Source organism: Xenopus laevis, chromosome 9_10S, assembly GCF_017654675.1.
Source record: "Xenopus laevis strain J_2021 chromosome 9_10S, Xenopus_laevis_v10.1, whole genome shotgun sequence".
NCBI lineage: Eukaryota > Metazoa > Chordata > Amphibia > Anura > Pipidae > Xenopus > Xenopus laevis.
The window spans coordinates 52829803-52844634 of record NC_054388.1 but is presented as its reverse complement, the minus strand read 5'-3'; the positions used below and the strand labels follow the sequence as shown (position 1 = coordinate 52844634).

The window sequence follows — 14832 nt, the reverse complement described above, 5'->3', positions numbered from 1 at the left end:
ACTCTTCCATTGACTGTATATATATATATATATATATCTATATATATATATATATATATATATATATATATATATATATATATATATATAGATAGATATATATATATATAAAATCTTTTGCTGAGATAAGGGGAGCTTTCTAGGTATTTTCAAGCAGTTCAGACCCTGCCGAGTGAGGAGCCCGAATACTAATGTAATGAAGTTCAAAGAAGTTATGGGTTGTGATACCATTCAGTGGGTCTCCAGTGCTCTCCAAGTTAGTTCTGCCTAAATGGCTGCACACCTAATCAGTTTCAAAATAAGACATTTTATTGCAAAACCTTTGTTCGGTGTTCTTAACAAACTCATTCACTCATCATAAACACAACTCAACCATCCACTCTGAGATACTCCAGAGTCAGGAAGACTTGCCTAAAGTTGTTTAATGAACTTATTGATCTCTGCACAGGCAAATCTGATATGTTTAGAAGCCATGGATAGGGTCTAGGGTGGGACATTATCAGGGTGCAACATGCACATGCATATTAATGCTTAAAGGCAAGAATAAAGAGTATAGTGTTAGGAGCCTGTGACTCAAGCAAAGGCATTGTAAAGTTAATATTCCAATATGGTGAGTAACAAGGATTTTGGCAAGTTAAGTCCATATGAAGTGTACGGTGAAGACTTTAAACCTGCTACAATATTTAAAGGACAACTAAACCCTAAAAACATGTAGGAAATATGTATTTTATATAGTGAACTTACTGCACCAGCCTAAGTTTCAGAATCTCTATACCAGTAACGATCCAGACCTTCAAAGTCATCCCCATCTTTGATTTTGTTAGGAGTGTCAGTAACACGCACACGCTCAGTGTGCTTTGGGCAGCTGTTGAGAAGCTAAGCTTAGGGGTTGTCTGTGGTCCACATATAACTGAAGCTGATGCTGCAGGGCTGCTTACTAATTTCAGGTGCAAACTGCACTGGTTTCTGAGCTGCCACATAATGTGAGTCTGAACTAATTACTAATCAGCCTAGTAATGCATGGGCAGTGAATCAACAGAGAAGAAAATGGGGAGCTACTGTGGGCATTTTTGGAGTCATATATTTTCACTGCCTGTGTTTATTGTTATGTTTTGGGTAGCCGAGGATGAGTAGAGTATAACAGTGCTTTATTAGCAGGCTCATGCAGGCATTACACAACAGGAACTTTCACTTTTAAGCTGTCAGGAATATACACAGTATGTCTGGGCACAGTGACATCTACATGCCATTTGTATAACCTCATATTCCCCCTATAGTAGGAAAGCATTTGGGCAAATGTAATAAACAACAACAATGTACCGTATATACTCGTGTATAAGCCGACCCGAGTATAAGCCGAGGTACCTAATTTTACCTACGAAAATTGGGAAAACTTATTGACTCGTGTATAAGCCTAGGGTGAAAAATGACAGATCAACCTTTTCCATTGCATACCGTACTTTTACTCAGTTATTTGTTTTGTTGATAATTCATGCACATACCACCAACCTGGTGCATAATGAACCACAACAGACTTTCAATGGGGCTTTAAATAGGTAAAGTTTATATAAATAAAAATATGTTAAATTAAAACATCATCTAGTATTAGCCCAACACTCACCTGGGCTGAAAGCCCTACCTACTAATGACACCCTAATCTAAGACTATTGCTACTGCACAAAAGTCACACCCTCGTCTTCTGAAAAAATGCTGCCCCCAAATCTGCCCAATATGCACTGCATTTTTAAGCTTTCCAAAATGTGTACAACTCACCAATAAATGCCCAACCTCGCGCTGTGCCCGCACCCTATCCACAGAACTCTGGCAATGACAGACGCAGAAGTCAAGTGACCTCCCGCACTGGCTGATGGGCTGATTGTCAGAGAGGACGACGAAGAAGAAGAAGCAGCAGCAGCAGCCCCAGAGTGAGTAGCTCTAAGCACAGGACAGAGAAGCTCATACAAGCTACATATTCTGTACAGCTCCTGTGCTTGTCATGCTGCTTTGTGCGCCTATTGTGCCATGAACCGGAGCTCCAGCGCGTGAACCGGAACTTACAGACGTGTGACAGGAAGTAGGAAACCTTTGCCGGTGCTCATGCCTGGGATGGCGCCGTGTCTGCTCTCCGTATATGAGTCTCTGCACGATTCATTTGTTCCGCAGGTGGCCGCACTTTGCAGCGAGGAGGCGGAGAACTTGGCCCAGTAAAATCAACTCTCTTTCTGCGAGCTGGTGCGACCTTTCTGCCCCCTGAGTTCGGAAGGTGAGTGACAGTCACTGACAGTCCAGGATCGGGTAGTGGCACTGAAGGAGGATGGGGCAGCTAGGGGAGGATCTGGCCGGGAAAGGGGGAAGCGGCACTGCCCCGAGTATAAGCCGAGGTAGAGTTTTTCAGCAGATTTTTTGTGCTGAAAAACTCGGCTTATACTCGAGTATATACGGTATCTTAAAGCAATAATATGCATTATTCACATCACATAGTCCTGGGTCCATGCAGGTAGTTTTCTTATTCTCTCAGTATGCCTTATAGGTTCACTTTCTTCAGGCCTATTGCAGTTGACTTCAGGAGTAGGAAAATGTCCTTCATCAAATAGAGCTTTTCCAAAGTCATATCTAACAGGAGCAAGATGACTTGCATTCCATATGCGTCCATCAGACAGTTCATATGTGTATGGTCCTTGCTGGTGTCTCACTCTCTGCTAAGAGAATGTGCAGATCAGCAGGCAGATGTTTTCACTGACATCTTTAACATCTCCCTGAACACCTCCACTGTCCCGAAGTGCTTCAAAACTACCACCATTGCCTCCATGCCGAAGAAATCATCAGTGTCCTGCCTCAACTACTACCATCTTGTGGCACTCACCCCCATCATCATGAAGTGTTTTGAGAAGCTTGTCAAGAAACACATGAAAACCCTGCTGCCACCAGCACTGGACCCCCTACAGTTTGCATACCGTCAAAATCGCTCAACAGACGATGCAATAGCCACCACCCTCTATCTGGCCCTCTCTCATCTGGACAAAAAAGGCACCTATGTTTCAATGCTGTTCATAGACTTCAGTTCAGCATTCAACAGTGCCTCTGCTTCCTGCGCAAGCTGAGGAAATCCCATCTCCCACCATCCATACTCAAAACCTTCTACAGAGGGACTATCGAGGGCATCCTGAGCAGCTGTATCACTGTCTGGGCTGGGAACTGCACTGTCATGGAGCGCAAGACCCTACAGAGGATAGTGAAGACAGCAGAGAAGATCATAGGTGTCTCTCTTCCTTCCATTATTGATATTTACACCACTCGCTGCATCTGTAAATCCACCAGCATTGTGGCTGATCCAACACACCACACACTCACTGTTCACACTCCTGCCATCTGGAAAAAGGTACCAAAGCATTAGGGCCCTCACGACCTGACTGTGTGACAGTTTCTTCCCCCAAGCCATAAGGCTCCTGAATACTCAGGGACTGGACAGATCTCTCTCACACTCACACACCATCTGAACTTATTGTATAAATAAATATCCATTGGATACAATTGTTCTCTATGAGCACATCTGCACTTTATTTTGTTCTTTATCATGTCCTTACTACTATCATTTCACAATGATACACCCATCATGTCTGACGTTTAGCATTATTTACTTAACATATTACATCTGCACTTGTCCTGTCCCTTCACTATGCTATCCTGTTTTGCAGGAGTTGCATATTTTTGCACTTGCACTTTTTGTCTGTTGTCCGATAATCTATGTTGTGTGTAGCACCATGGTCCTAGAGTAACGTTGTTTCATTTCACTGTGTACTGTAGAAACATATATGGATGAAATGACTCTTGACTTCAAGTGGTGTAGTAAATTTAGATTGTCTTTGTTTCAGTATTCCTGGTTTCTTAATTCTGACTAAAGATCCAGGCTAAAAGTGTACTTCTCTGGCACCATGTTTTCTGTCAGTATAAGCCTTGCATTTAGCTTGTTGATGTTTCACAATGTCAGCAGTAGATGATTTTGTAGGCACAGTATTTTTTGGAAGTTTGATGTCTGCAACATGTAACTTAGTGCACCTCTGTCTGCCATGTAATAATTCAGCTGGGGATGATTGGGTTGTTGCATGGCGCGTTGCTCTGTAGTTATGTAGGAACTCTGTTGTAAATACTTTCCAAGACTTCCAAGTAAGATTTGCTGTCTGTAGTGCTTCTTTCAGACTTCTGTTAAATCGCTCGATTTCTCCATTTGCTTGTGGGTAATACACTGAAGATTTGCACAATATTCCTGTCTCTTAGAAAGGATTAGAAAACATGATACAAACTGTGGTCCGTTGTCTGATATTAACTCCTTTGGATTACCTTCTCTGCTGAAGACTGTAGACAGAAATATTATTACTGTAGCTGATGTTATATGAGAAACAAATGCAATTTCAGGCCATTTACTGTAATAGTCTATCAAGGTTATAGCAAATCTGCAGTCTATAGGAGCATCTGTAAAAGGACCGACAATATCAATAGTAAGTTTTTTCCATACTGAATCAGGAAATGGTACTGGTTTTACATCTGGTCTCTTGTGTACAAGGTTCTTTGCACAACCCAGTGAAGTGTTGCTTTGTGGTGAAATTGTAGACACTGGCTGTGTGGCAGGCACTGATGCTGTAGTAATGAGACCATCAACTAATTGTAGGTTTAATGCAGCAATACCCTTATTCACAATGTAAAAGTCACATTTTGCAGTATTTGATTCAAATTGTACAGTCACTGGCAAGCAACCAAGCACAGGGTTTGGATTCTTTAAGTAACTGACCAGTTTCAGGGCAGGTGCAACAAGTGCATCTTTTGCAAAGTATTTCAAGAAAATATCCTTTGGTAGTATAGAAACAGCTGAACCTGTATCAAGCATCAGGTTAATGGAGTGTCCCTTGTCAGCAGAAGCAGTACTGACATTGACAGTGCATATAAACTTGTCTGGAATAAATATACCAGCTTTAACCACACTTAATACTGTAACATTTCTAGTAGTGACTTCATGAACATCTTTAGCAGAACTACGGCAGATCTTAGCAAAATGTCCTACTTTTGTGCATTTGCGGCACCGTTTAGCTTTTGCAGGACATGTAACATGATTTGCAGTGTGTTGTGTTGAACCACAGCGAAAGCAATATTTTCTATTTGTATTTGCTGTATGGTTTTGCAGTGAATCCCTTTCCTTAGCACTGTATTTTGCATGTGACTGTGCATTATTAGGCCACAGTGCTGAATTCACAGTCTGTACATTCCCAGCAGTTCTCTGACTGAGAGTTGTAGCCTCTGCCACTGCTGTTTCAATTTGGCTAGCAACTGTAATAAAAAAGCCAGCGCCAAAGGCATGGGAGACAGACAAACAGGCAAATAGGGTAATATAGTTTTACGATGTTGCCACCTCTTGTGTAAGAAACAGACCACTTTTTTCACCATATATGTGTTGCCCTCCTTTACTATCGACCTCCACCAAAGGGTTAAAAAACTTTCCTTAGAAACTCGTTTAGGTGGGTACTCACAAACAGGGAATATCAACTTGCACGTAAAATCATGAAGCGCTTCTCCTTGTATGAACTGTGAATCAACATGCAGCAGCGAATAGTGTAAAAATACCTTTTTAATGTTAATAAAAACAAAGCTTAAAATGCACTCACATGGCAAAAGTTTAAAAAGAGCATATGCACCGTCCAACTGGAGGCTCCCCCTGTATGCACCAGTCCGCACAAAGAAAGTCCCAGGTTGATCAAGCTTGGGAAGATGTATAAGCGGTTGTTTGTGTCCGTTCGTTCCTCGTGTACGATGCTGGGCGCCTACCAGTGACGTCACCTGCCTTACGCGTTTCGTCTTGCGACTTCTTCAGGCGCTTCATGATTTTACGTGCAAGTTGATATTCCCTGTTTGTGAGTACCCACCTAAACGAGTTTCTAAGGAAAGTTTTTTTAACCCTTTGGTGGAGGTCGATAGTAAAGGAGGGCAACACATATATGGTGAAAAAAGTGGTCTGTTTCTTACACAAGAGGTGGCAACATCGTAAAACTATATTACCCTATTTGCCTGTTTGTCTGTCTCCCGTGCCTTTGGCGCTGGCTTTTTTATTTCAGTAACAGATTTGCGGACTTGGAGGGATACAAGTAGGAGCCGGCTGGGATTTGTGGACACAATTGAACCTTGGGCCTATTTTCCTTTTAGGATACTTCTCTAGCAACTGTAATAGCCTTTGCTCTAGGAGCAGTCTCTCTCTGAGGTGAGTTTGTTTTTTCCACTATTTGGTCTCTTAGCATTTCATGTTAGATTTCCAAACTCACGGGTAACAACCAGCTCTCTCAAAGCTGCTACAAATTGTTCTGTGGATTCGCCATTACGTTATCCACATTGGCGGAATTTATATCTTTCAGCAACCACATTTACGCTTGGCACGAAAAAGTTCTTTATAGCAGTAAGAGCAGTTTCATAAGTATCATTAGCTAATGGTAATGTATAGAATATACGCTGTCCCTCTGCTCCCAGGCAGTGAATAAGTAAAGAACGCTTTCTAGCAGCAGAAATCTCCCCTTGGTCAGCAGCAATAATGTAATTTTCAAACATATGGATCCAAGCAGTTAAACGTATTGTAGGCTCACCAGGGTTTGGGAGAAAAGGTGCAGGCTGCTGCAGAGGTAGAAGAGCCATCCTTGTCACCATTTGTTATGTTTTGGGTAGCCGAGGATGAGTAGAGTATAACAGTGCTTTATTAGCAGGCTCATGCAGGCATTACACAACAGTAACTTTCACTTTTAAGCTGTCAGGAAGTATGCACAGTATAAGTCTGGGCACAGTGACATCTACAGGCCATTTGTATAAACACCACATATATACAAATGTTATATGTTAAACATGTTAAACTACATGGCTCTGCTTTTGTTCCATTTGTACCTGGGCAGCATGCACACATAAATCTCACTCTTAGTCTGGGCTCCTTATTGGGGGACAGGCTTAAGTTTGCAAACTTTGGACTGAACAGGACTTTGAAATATGAAAGCATTAAACCAAAGTAAATACTGTAAATCCATGGTAGTTTTACAATAATCCATAGAAAATTGTATATACAGTATGTCCATTATTTAGTTACAAAACACTGCCCAGCATAAAAAGTGAAATATTTTTTTTTAAAGAAAGGACATTTTGGTATTATAGTAACTCTTTTTAGCATTAGCCTGATGTCATTTATTATTCTTTATTTTATCATTCACATATAAGCTTTAGTTTATAATACACTGTTGTACGGGGCTCATCTATGTTTGTAGACTATAGCCCTGGTCAGTTCTTTCACCCCACAATCTCCTGAAAATCTCCATGTATTTGGGAAGAGACAGTCTATGGGGAATCACTGGCAAATTAAATCCTTCATATTATCTATACTATTTTCTGCTCGTGGGTCTGGCATTGTTCAGTGCAAATCGCACAGGGCGTCCCAGGTCATATCGGAGGGGGTTTTCTCTCTGTACAATCTGTTGCCCAATCTGTCCATTCTGAGGCTCTGCCTTCATTAATACGTGGGTTCCATGCTCATGTGAATAAATACATTTTAACACATATTTTAAGTATTGATTTATATGCCTCTTGTCCATTCTATGAAATGCTTTGTGCAGCACAATCCCCACTCCATCAGCCCTGTCGGCAGGCGTGGACTTTCTGGCAAAGGTAACAAGAGGCCTCAGTAAATGCAGCAATGAAGGATATTAACAGAAATCTATAACATTTCATACATTATTCAGTGTAGAGCATAATCCTGGGGGGCACATTCAAACTCCTCCTCCCCTTCTCTCTCCCTCTTGTCTGACCCCTTTGGCTTATACTAGCTTCTCTTTGCTGAGGTTGAAGATATTTTCATTTTCAAGGGCATTCAGAATGTTTGCTTGCAAAAAAAGGAATGTTTATAAAATACAAGGATTATCATGTATTTTGTTACCCTTACAGTAAAAGTCCACATGAGACTGTTTTCTCTTAGCTCCTCCTGTGAATATGAATCCAACACAGAGACCCACAGAGATTTTATTATTTTGTAACACCTACTCCTGGGTTGTTCCCTTACCTTTCCACGGTCAGACAGAGGGAGGGAGACTCAGAAGCTGTGCTGTACTTGTCTATAGGCAGGAAAAAATGGGGTAATAGAGATTCTTGCACCATCAGATTGCTGTACATCTCTAGCCATCTGTAGCCCATAAAATCAGCGCCCATCAAAATATGAGCTGTTTTATGCAATATATTTTACAGAGACCTACACTGTTCCGGGGGGGGGGTATAGTTTTCCTTTAAAGGTTCACTGTAAAATGAATATTGAACGTAATAGTATAGCCAATGATATTTCCAAATATCCAGTTTGCTATTCATAAAAGTGGAAGGAGAACTTTTGAGTGAGGTTCTATTCAATAAGGAAGGCTTAGAATTAGTGGAGACTAGCTAACCAGTCAGGATTTTCATGGGTTAGTAGAACCGGTTATCACCAGTGTGTACATTGGGCAGTATATACTTTAGTACCCAGCTGTTATACTGCTTTTAGTTCAGACAAAAAAGCTATATCTAGTCACTATCAATTAACAGCATCACACATGAGAATCTTAAGGAGTCTGAACACTCATGTCACTCATGTATAAATGCAAGTACAGAAGGATAAGGGCATTCCTGAGCATACACTAAACTATTCTTCATTGTCTGTGTTAAGGATAAATATTGCTTATGAATATAGCATACTTCCCCTTTAAATTGGGAGTGGCTTCCATTGTTATCCGTAGCATTCTGAAATAATTCACAGCCTTAAAATCAAAAAAAAAAAGGGATTGGGATATATATGGCCTATGAAGGCGCCTGGAAATCGTCAAAGGGATATTGCTGAATCATCAGATTAAGATGTAATTCTATTGTTTCTACTTGTTCTACCAGCTCTTATGGTGGACACACAGAGTTACTAGTAGAAGCTACTTGTTGCATCTACAAAACGCTAGGAAATACCTTGCCCAATGGTATGTTGTTGAAGTACCACTCAGCATCTGGCTCTGGCTGACACAGGTTGCCTATCCCTGCTCTCTAAACTTACAAGTGATTCCAATAGATCATTATGTGATTTGTTGACTCAATTCCCCTTTCTATGCTTCATTCTCAAGGGCTTGTTGTATCCTGGGAACAATATTCCTGCTTTCCTCCATCTGCATTATATCCAAAGCCATCCATGACCTTTCAATCAGGATTCTGCCAGAAGTGGTAAGTGACCTTTCCCTATTAAACCTTTTCCTTGTTTCCATTGTCAGGGTTCATAGCTGCATATTTGCCATAACACCCAGGAAGCTATAGGAAAACATAGCAGGAGCCCCCCCCCACCAAATATAATTATGGGTGACACTACCACATCAGTACATATGTTCCATGTACAGGAGGGGGGGGACATGCATAATTGTACTCTGTACAAATCAATGTCTTAAGCAATAACAACTCTGCACTAATTACCCATCTGCCATAGAATAAATCCAAGAAATTATCCAGGAATAAAAAAAATGTTTGCACCCCATCGACATAATTTCCTGTGCATAATTAGCTCGAAGTAGTAAATCTGTCCTTTTCATTCCGCTGCTGCATCTTTACTGGGTGCTCATTTATTTAATGTGACAGTGGGTTCTAACCACAAACCCCTCCTCAATAGCTTTCAATGACAAGAGCTTTTGTTTTTGTTGTTATGCTATATACATTTTAAACCATGTGTCTGGGGATCAGGGGATCACGTATGCATCTCAGTAGATTTTATTTTATTCCATTATTACACTATACACTAGGGTCGACTTTAGTGACTGATTGGTCAGTATTTTCTTTTCTGTGACTGTATGATTGATAGAAAAACAGAAAAAAGTAAAGCTTCTGTTGTACAGTACAGCAGCATGTTGCTTGTGAACTCAACACAAGTGATGTCACAATAGTGATTCTTCTTTAGCAGTTACTATCATTTGCAAAATGTGATAAATATGGTAAAAGGGAACATTAATAGTAAGTGAATGCTGGTTCCTATGATATAAAACTTGATGGGTGCCCTGGGACCCTAACACCAGAGGTGCTCCTTGGAAGAATAAAATACATAATTCTTCATGTTTTCTGTATGAACTGTTAGCTCTTATCAGTAGATACTAAGCAACGGGGTTGTCTAACTCACAGGACTCCAGGCTTGTTATACCACAGACAGAATCACTAATGAGGAACCCCTCTCTTTCTTTCAGGATGATTTTCTCTTCAGCGTTTCCATACTCAGTGGGATCCTTTGCTCACTCCTGGCCGCAATAAAATTCATGTTGGGGAAAGTCTTAACAAGTCAAGCGCTCATAACAGATGGTAGGTTAAGTCATTGGATGTTTCTATTTGCTACTTTGATGTTGTCCCTTTGTACAGCCTACCCATAGTTTTTGGACTACCGCTCCCAGTACCCACTGAATTTGTACTTGATTCAGATATTCTACAATAGTTTTTATAAACAAGTTGCTGTATAGCTATGGGGGCAGCCATTTAGAGCTGAAAAGGGAAAAAAGGCACCAGATACAAAGCAGATAACAGATAAGCTCTGTAATATTATAATGGGATTCTTCAGATTTTATCTGTTATCTATTGTGTATTCTGTGCTTGAATGGCTGCCCCCATCGCTACACAACAGCTTGTTTATATAAACGATATATGTGTTTCTGAAGCAAACACACCAGTTTTATCAGTGCGGGGCAACACTATATTATATTATCATTTCTTTTTGATGTTACTGTTCCTTTTAGGGAAATGTGTTTGTTTGCACATACACTAGTCACTGTAGCCGTATAAGCTTCCCTCCCTATATAAACATCCCTACATACACTATAAAGTGGAAAAGTATATTCCCTGCTTTAGTGCAGATCTCTGATTCACTTCTTGTTTATGTATTGCTCTCTTCCCCATGCTCAGTGAGAGGCTTGGATAAAAGGTTACTATTGAGAACTTAGGTTAAATTTCATCCAGGGCACGAGTGGCATAACTATAGAGGAAGTCAACTTCCTATATAGCAAGGCTGTCCAACTTGAGGCCTGTGAACCCCCCTTGCGTGGCCCCCACATGAAAGTCTGCCTGCTGTGATTTCTTACCTTGTGTAAGCTTTAAAAGGTATCAGTGGTATCAACTGGCCCCTGCATTGTGTATTCCTCAAAGTCTGACATTTGGCTCCTGTATTGTTCACACATGTAACACCTATATTGTTTACACCCCTAAAGCCCTGTACTGTTCACACCTCAGACGCAAACCAAGAGTGCCCCCATTGTTCACCTGTTCACAGCTCAGACAAACTGCTGGAGGGGCACCAGTATTGTGTCACTGTATCTAATATCCTGATAGGTTCCCTGTATCCTGCTCTATTCTGCCTTCCCTATGCTCCATGTGTGTGCCATACTCTTCCTTCCCTATGCTTCATGTGTGTGCCATTCTCTTCCTTCCCTATGCTCCATGTGTGTGCCATTCTCTTCGTTCCCTATGCTCCCTGTGTGTGTCATACTCTGTCTTCCCTATGCTCCCTGTATGTGCCATACTCTGCTTTCCCTACTCTGTACTGTGTGGGATGTGAGCGTGTAGGGTTTGTTCTGGGGGTTGGTTAGCTTTTGGAAAGTGTTGTTAGGAGCCCCTAAGATGTTTAATCATATGCTGGGGGTGCGCCACCTCCACAAGGTAGGAGGTGGCATATGGATTTAAGGCTATGTTTATGGTATATTTAAAGGGGTTGTTCACTTTCAAATTCACTTTTAGTATGATGTAGACAGTGATATTCTGAGACAATTTGCAATTGGTTTTCATTTTTTATTAGTTGTGGTTTTTGAGTTATTTAGCTTTTTATTCAGCAGCTCTCCAGTTTGCAGTTTCAGCAATCTGGTTGCTAGGGTCCAAGTTACCCCAGCAACCATATACTGATTTAAATAAGGGACTGGAATATGAATAGGAGAGGACCTGAATAGAAAGATGAGTAATAAAAAGTAGCAATAACAATAAATGTACAGCTTTACAGAGCATTTGTAATCCAAAGAAAAAGGCTAATAACTAAAAAACTATAAAAAATAAATAATTAAGACAAAAAAGAAAAGTTGCTTAGAATTGTGCATTCTATAACATACTAAAATACTTTAAAGGTAAACCACCCTTTAAAGGATTTGATTTATATTTTTCACATATGAGAGATGAGTGTTATCCCTGCAGTGAGCACCAACCATTTGGTTTTTTGGTGTGTTACCACCATTCATGTGGACATGGTTGTAAAAGTTCTTGAGATTACATGGGTGTGGTTTAAATAGGTGTGGTTTAAAAGGGCGTGGTCAACACTGGTTTCCATCATCGACCCACCACCACGTTGTCCTGAAAAATTCCGGCCCTTGGTAGCACAGAAGTTGGATATCGCTGCTCTATAGCAGTAAAATCCCCTGTCCCGTCGTTCTTCTTTAAATTGTCATTCGTGTCTGTGTTGTGCATGCCTGGCCTCTCCAAAAAAAAATTGGGGGGGAGGCGGAAGCATGCTCTTGTTATGCTGCTGCGTAACATTTGCACATTGTGTACAATTGTGTGTGCAGATATACAAGAACATAGTTGGAAGTGAAGACCATTAAAACCAGGGGGCATTGGGATGACAGCTTTGTAATACACACACTACTTCCTTTATTTGCATTGGGGAAAGTGAGCAGTTGTTGTCAGATCCATTTATTGCTCATTCACAGCCCATTACTCCAGCCAACAAGCTGATAGGCCTGATTGTAATATGGGATATGTTTATTACTGATGTTAACTGGGGATGGGGTTAACCCAATAATTGCAGTCAGCTCTGCTCTGTTGCCCGGCCGCCTGCGAAGCGAGTCACTTGGGGTCAATCTAATTACCAGGCGAGTTGAAAGCAGCCGCCCCTCTCACAGCGACAGATGGAACTAATGCGATTTCTACGCAGTCACCGAGATCCCTGGTAATGAATGAAGAACACGTGTGAATCACTGGGGAATCGCTTCCGACGTGCGTGGAATCCGCCAACACAAAGGCTGCTAGCAATTATTCCTGTCCAAAAGGAGTAATCAAGAGGGGAGGGAGGGGGGGCTTTATAAACCCTATCAGTGCTGTCATTTTATTTTTTAATTAATGCAACTGTAGCATATGCACATTTTGTTGGGCAAATAGTCTAAAACATTTGCTAGCTGGTTTGTGATTTAAATTTTTTTTTTGCCATTTCCAAGTTTACAACCTAACAATAACAATAATGATGATTAAAATCTGGCTTCCAAAACATTTAGTCCTCTGGTTGCTACAGTCACTGACCCTAGCAACCAGCTAAGGGTTAAAGGGAACTGAGGCCAGAAACTTAACCAGAGAACTTATCCTGGTTATGTGCATCCAGTTCATGCACATAATTCATACTAAGCTGTGACTTTCTGTAGAGAAGGGTTGCTCCCCAGAGTGCACAAGCGCACTCATCTGTCTGTGTTGCTAGGCTACAGCAAGGTATACTAGTGACTAACAAGCACAGTCTTATATAGAAAGGCAGGTTAAACAAAGACATAAGTCAGAACCTTCTATGGTTTGATCCACATGAAGGCAAACAAGAACCCACAAGGGAGCAGCTACCAATCCAGTTTCACAAAGGGAACAATAATAGCATTGTGGAGGGATATCAAGAAGCCTTGCCTGGAAGCTCTTGGAAAAGCTGATGACAGCAGTGGTGACTTTATTGAAAGGGTAGTTGATATATGGAATTCACTTCTAAAAGAAGCAGGAACAGACTTGGAATAGGTGGAAGTGGTTTCTGTCAATCAGAAACACAGAATAACAGTTTTTCAAGCAGACTTGGGATGGGGGGGCTTTATGTTTCTTAGTGACTATGCCTATATCTGTTCTCTTGTCGCTTATTATTGAAACTCAAAGCTTATTAGCTCTCTCAGATCTACTAGCCAGAAAACAATCATTCCCTTCCATCTGTCAGCCATTGTTTTGCACGACGCGGCAGAAGGGTGAAAATAATGTGATATAAGCAAATCAGCCATCATAAAGAGAAAATCACAAGATTATATAAAAAGGGAATGATTTATATAGATCTTAAGTCTTTGCCATTTAAAGAGCCAGTTTTTGTGAGTCCCAAAGACTAACTCTCTCCAATCAAAATGTGGCCCATTGATTGTAAAAGGCTCTACAGCCCCAGGTAAACTTCTGCCATAGTGTTCTAGTCCATCACCCCAGACTCTTCTACCTCTAATTGTCATAAAGTTATTCTATGTCAACCAGTCATCTAATGATCTATGCAAAATCCAAATAAAGCCTTTTGGGGGCACAACTGACCCCCATAGTAGAACTCATAGGTGATTTTAATAAAAGGGACAGTTCCATTTGGATGGAAAGTAGCCAAGACTGACCCTACTAACTCTTTTGCTTGGCTCATTACATGCAATGAGAAATCTACTTCCTTGTTATGGCAGCTGCCCCTATTGAAAGTTACTATCCTATTCTGAGACTGCAAAACTGCCAGATCTCTCAGCTATATAAAGCTCTTTTACTCCCCATGTTCCAGAGCCATGGGTAAGTGGCAATAGCTTCTCCAGTGAATGAGGAGCAATAGTAGGGTGTTATGATAGACACATACTTTCTATTGATGTCATAGATAGTACCAAGCAATGTGGCCTTCTCTTGCATCAGCTATGCCAATGATAGGCCTATTCAACCTGCTGAATGATAGATATCAAACGACAGCAAACACAGAACGTTTCAGGACACTATCAAATAATAGCAGAAAACTGGTGGCGATGAGATGGAGTAGGAAACAGATACCAACCACAGCAGCGTGGG

At 41.0% G+C, this 14832-nt stretch overlaps 1 protein-coding gene across 1 annotated transcript in view; it reads left to right on the top strand.

Annotated features, from left to right (window-relative positions):
• tmem163.S (transmembrane protein 163 S homeolog) overlaps positions 1–14832 on the top strand; it is a 48873-nt gene that overhangs the window by 29322 nt on the left and 4719 nt on the right. Inside the window, exons 5-6 of the mRNA XM_018238700.2 lie at positions 9141–9237; positions 10239–10350. Of these exons, the coding sequence (XP_018094189.1) occupies positions 9141–9237; positions 10239–10350 (209 nt within the window). The remainder of the gene's footprint in view (positions 1–9140; positions 9238–10238; positions 10351–14832) is intronic.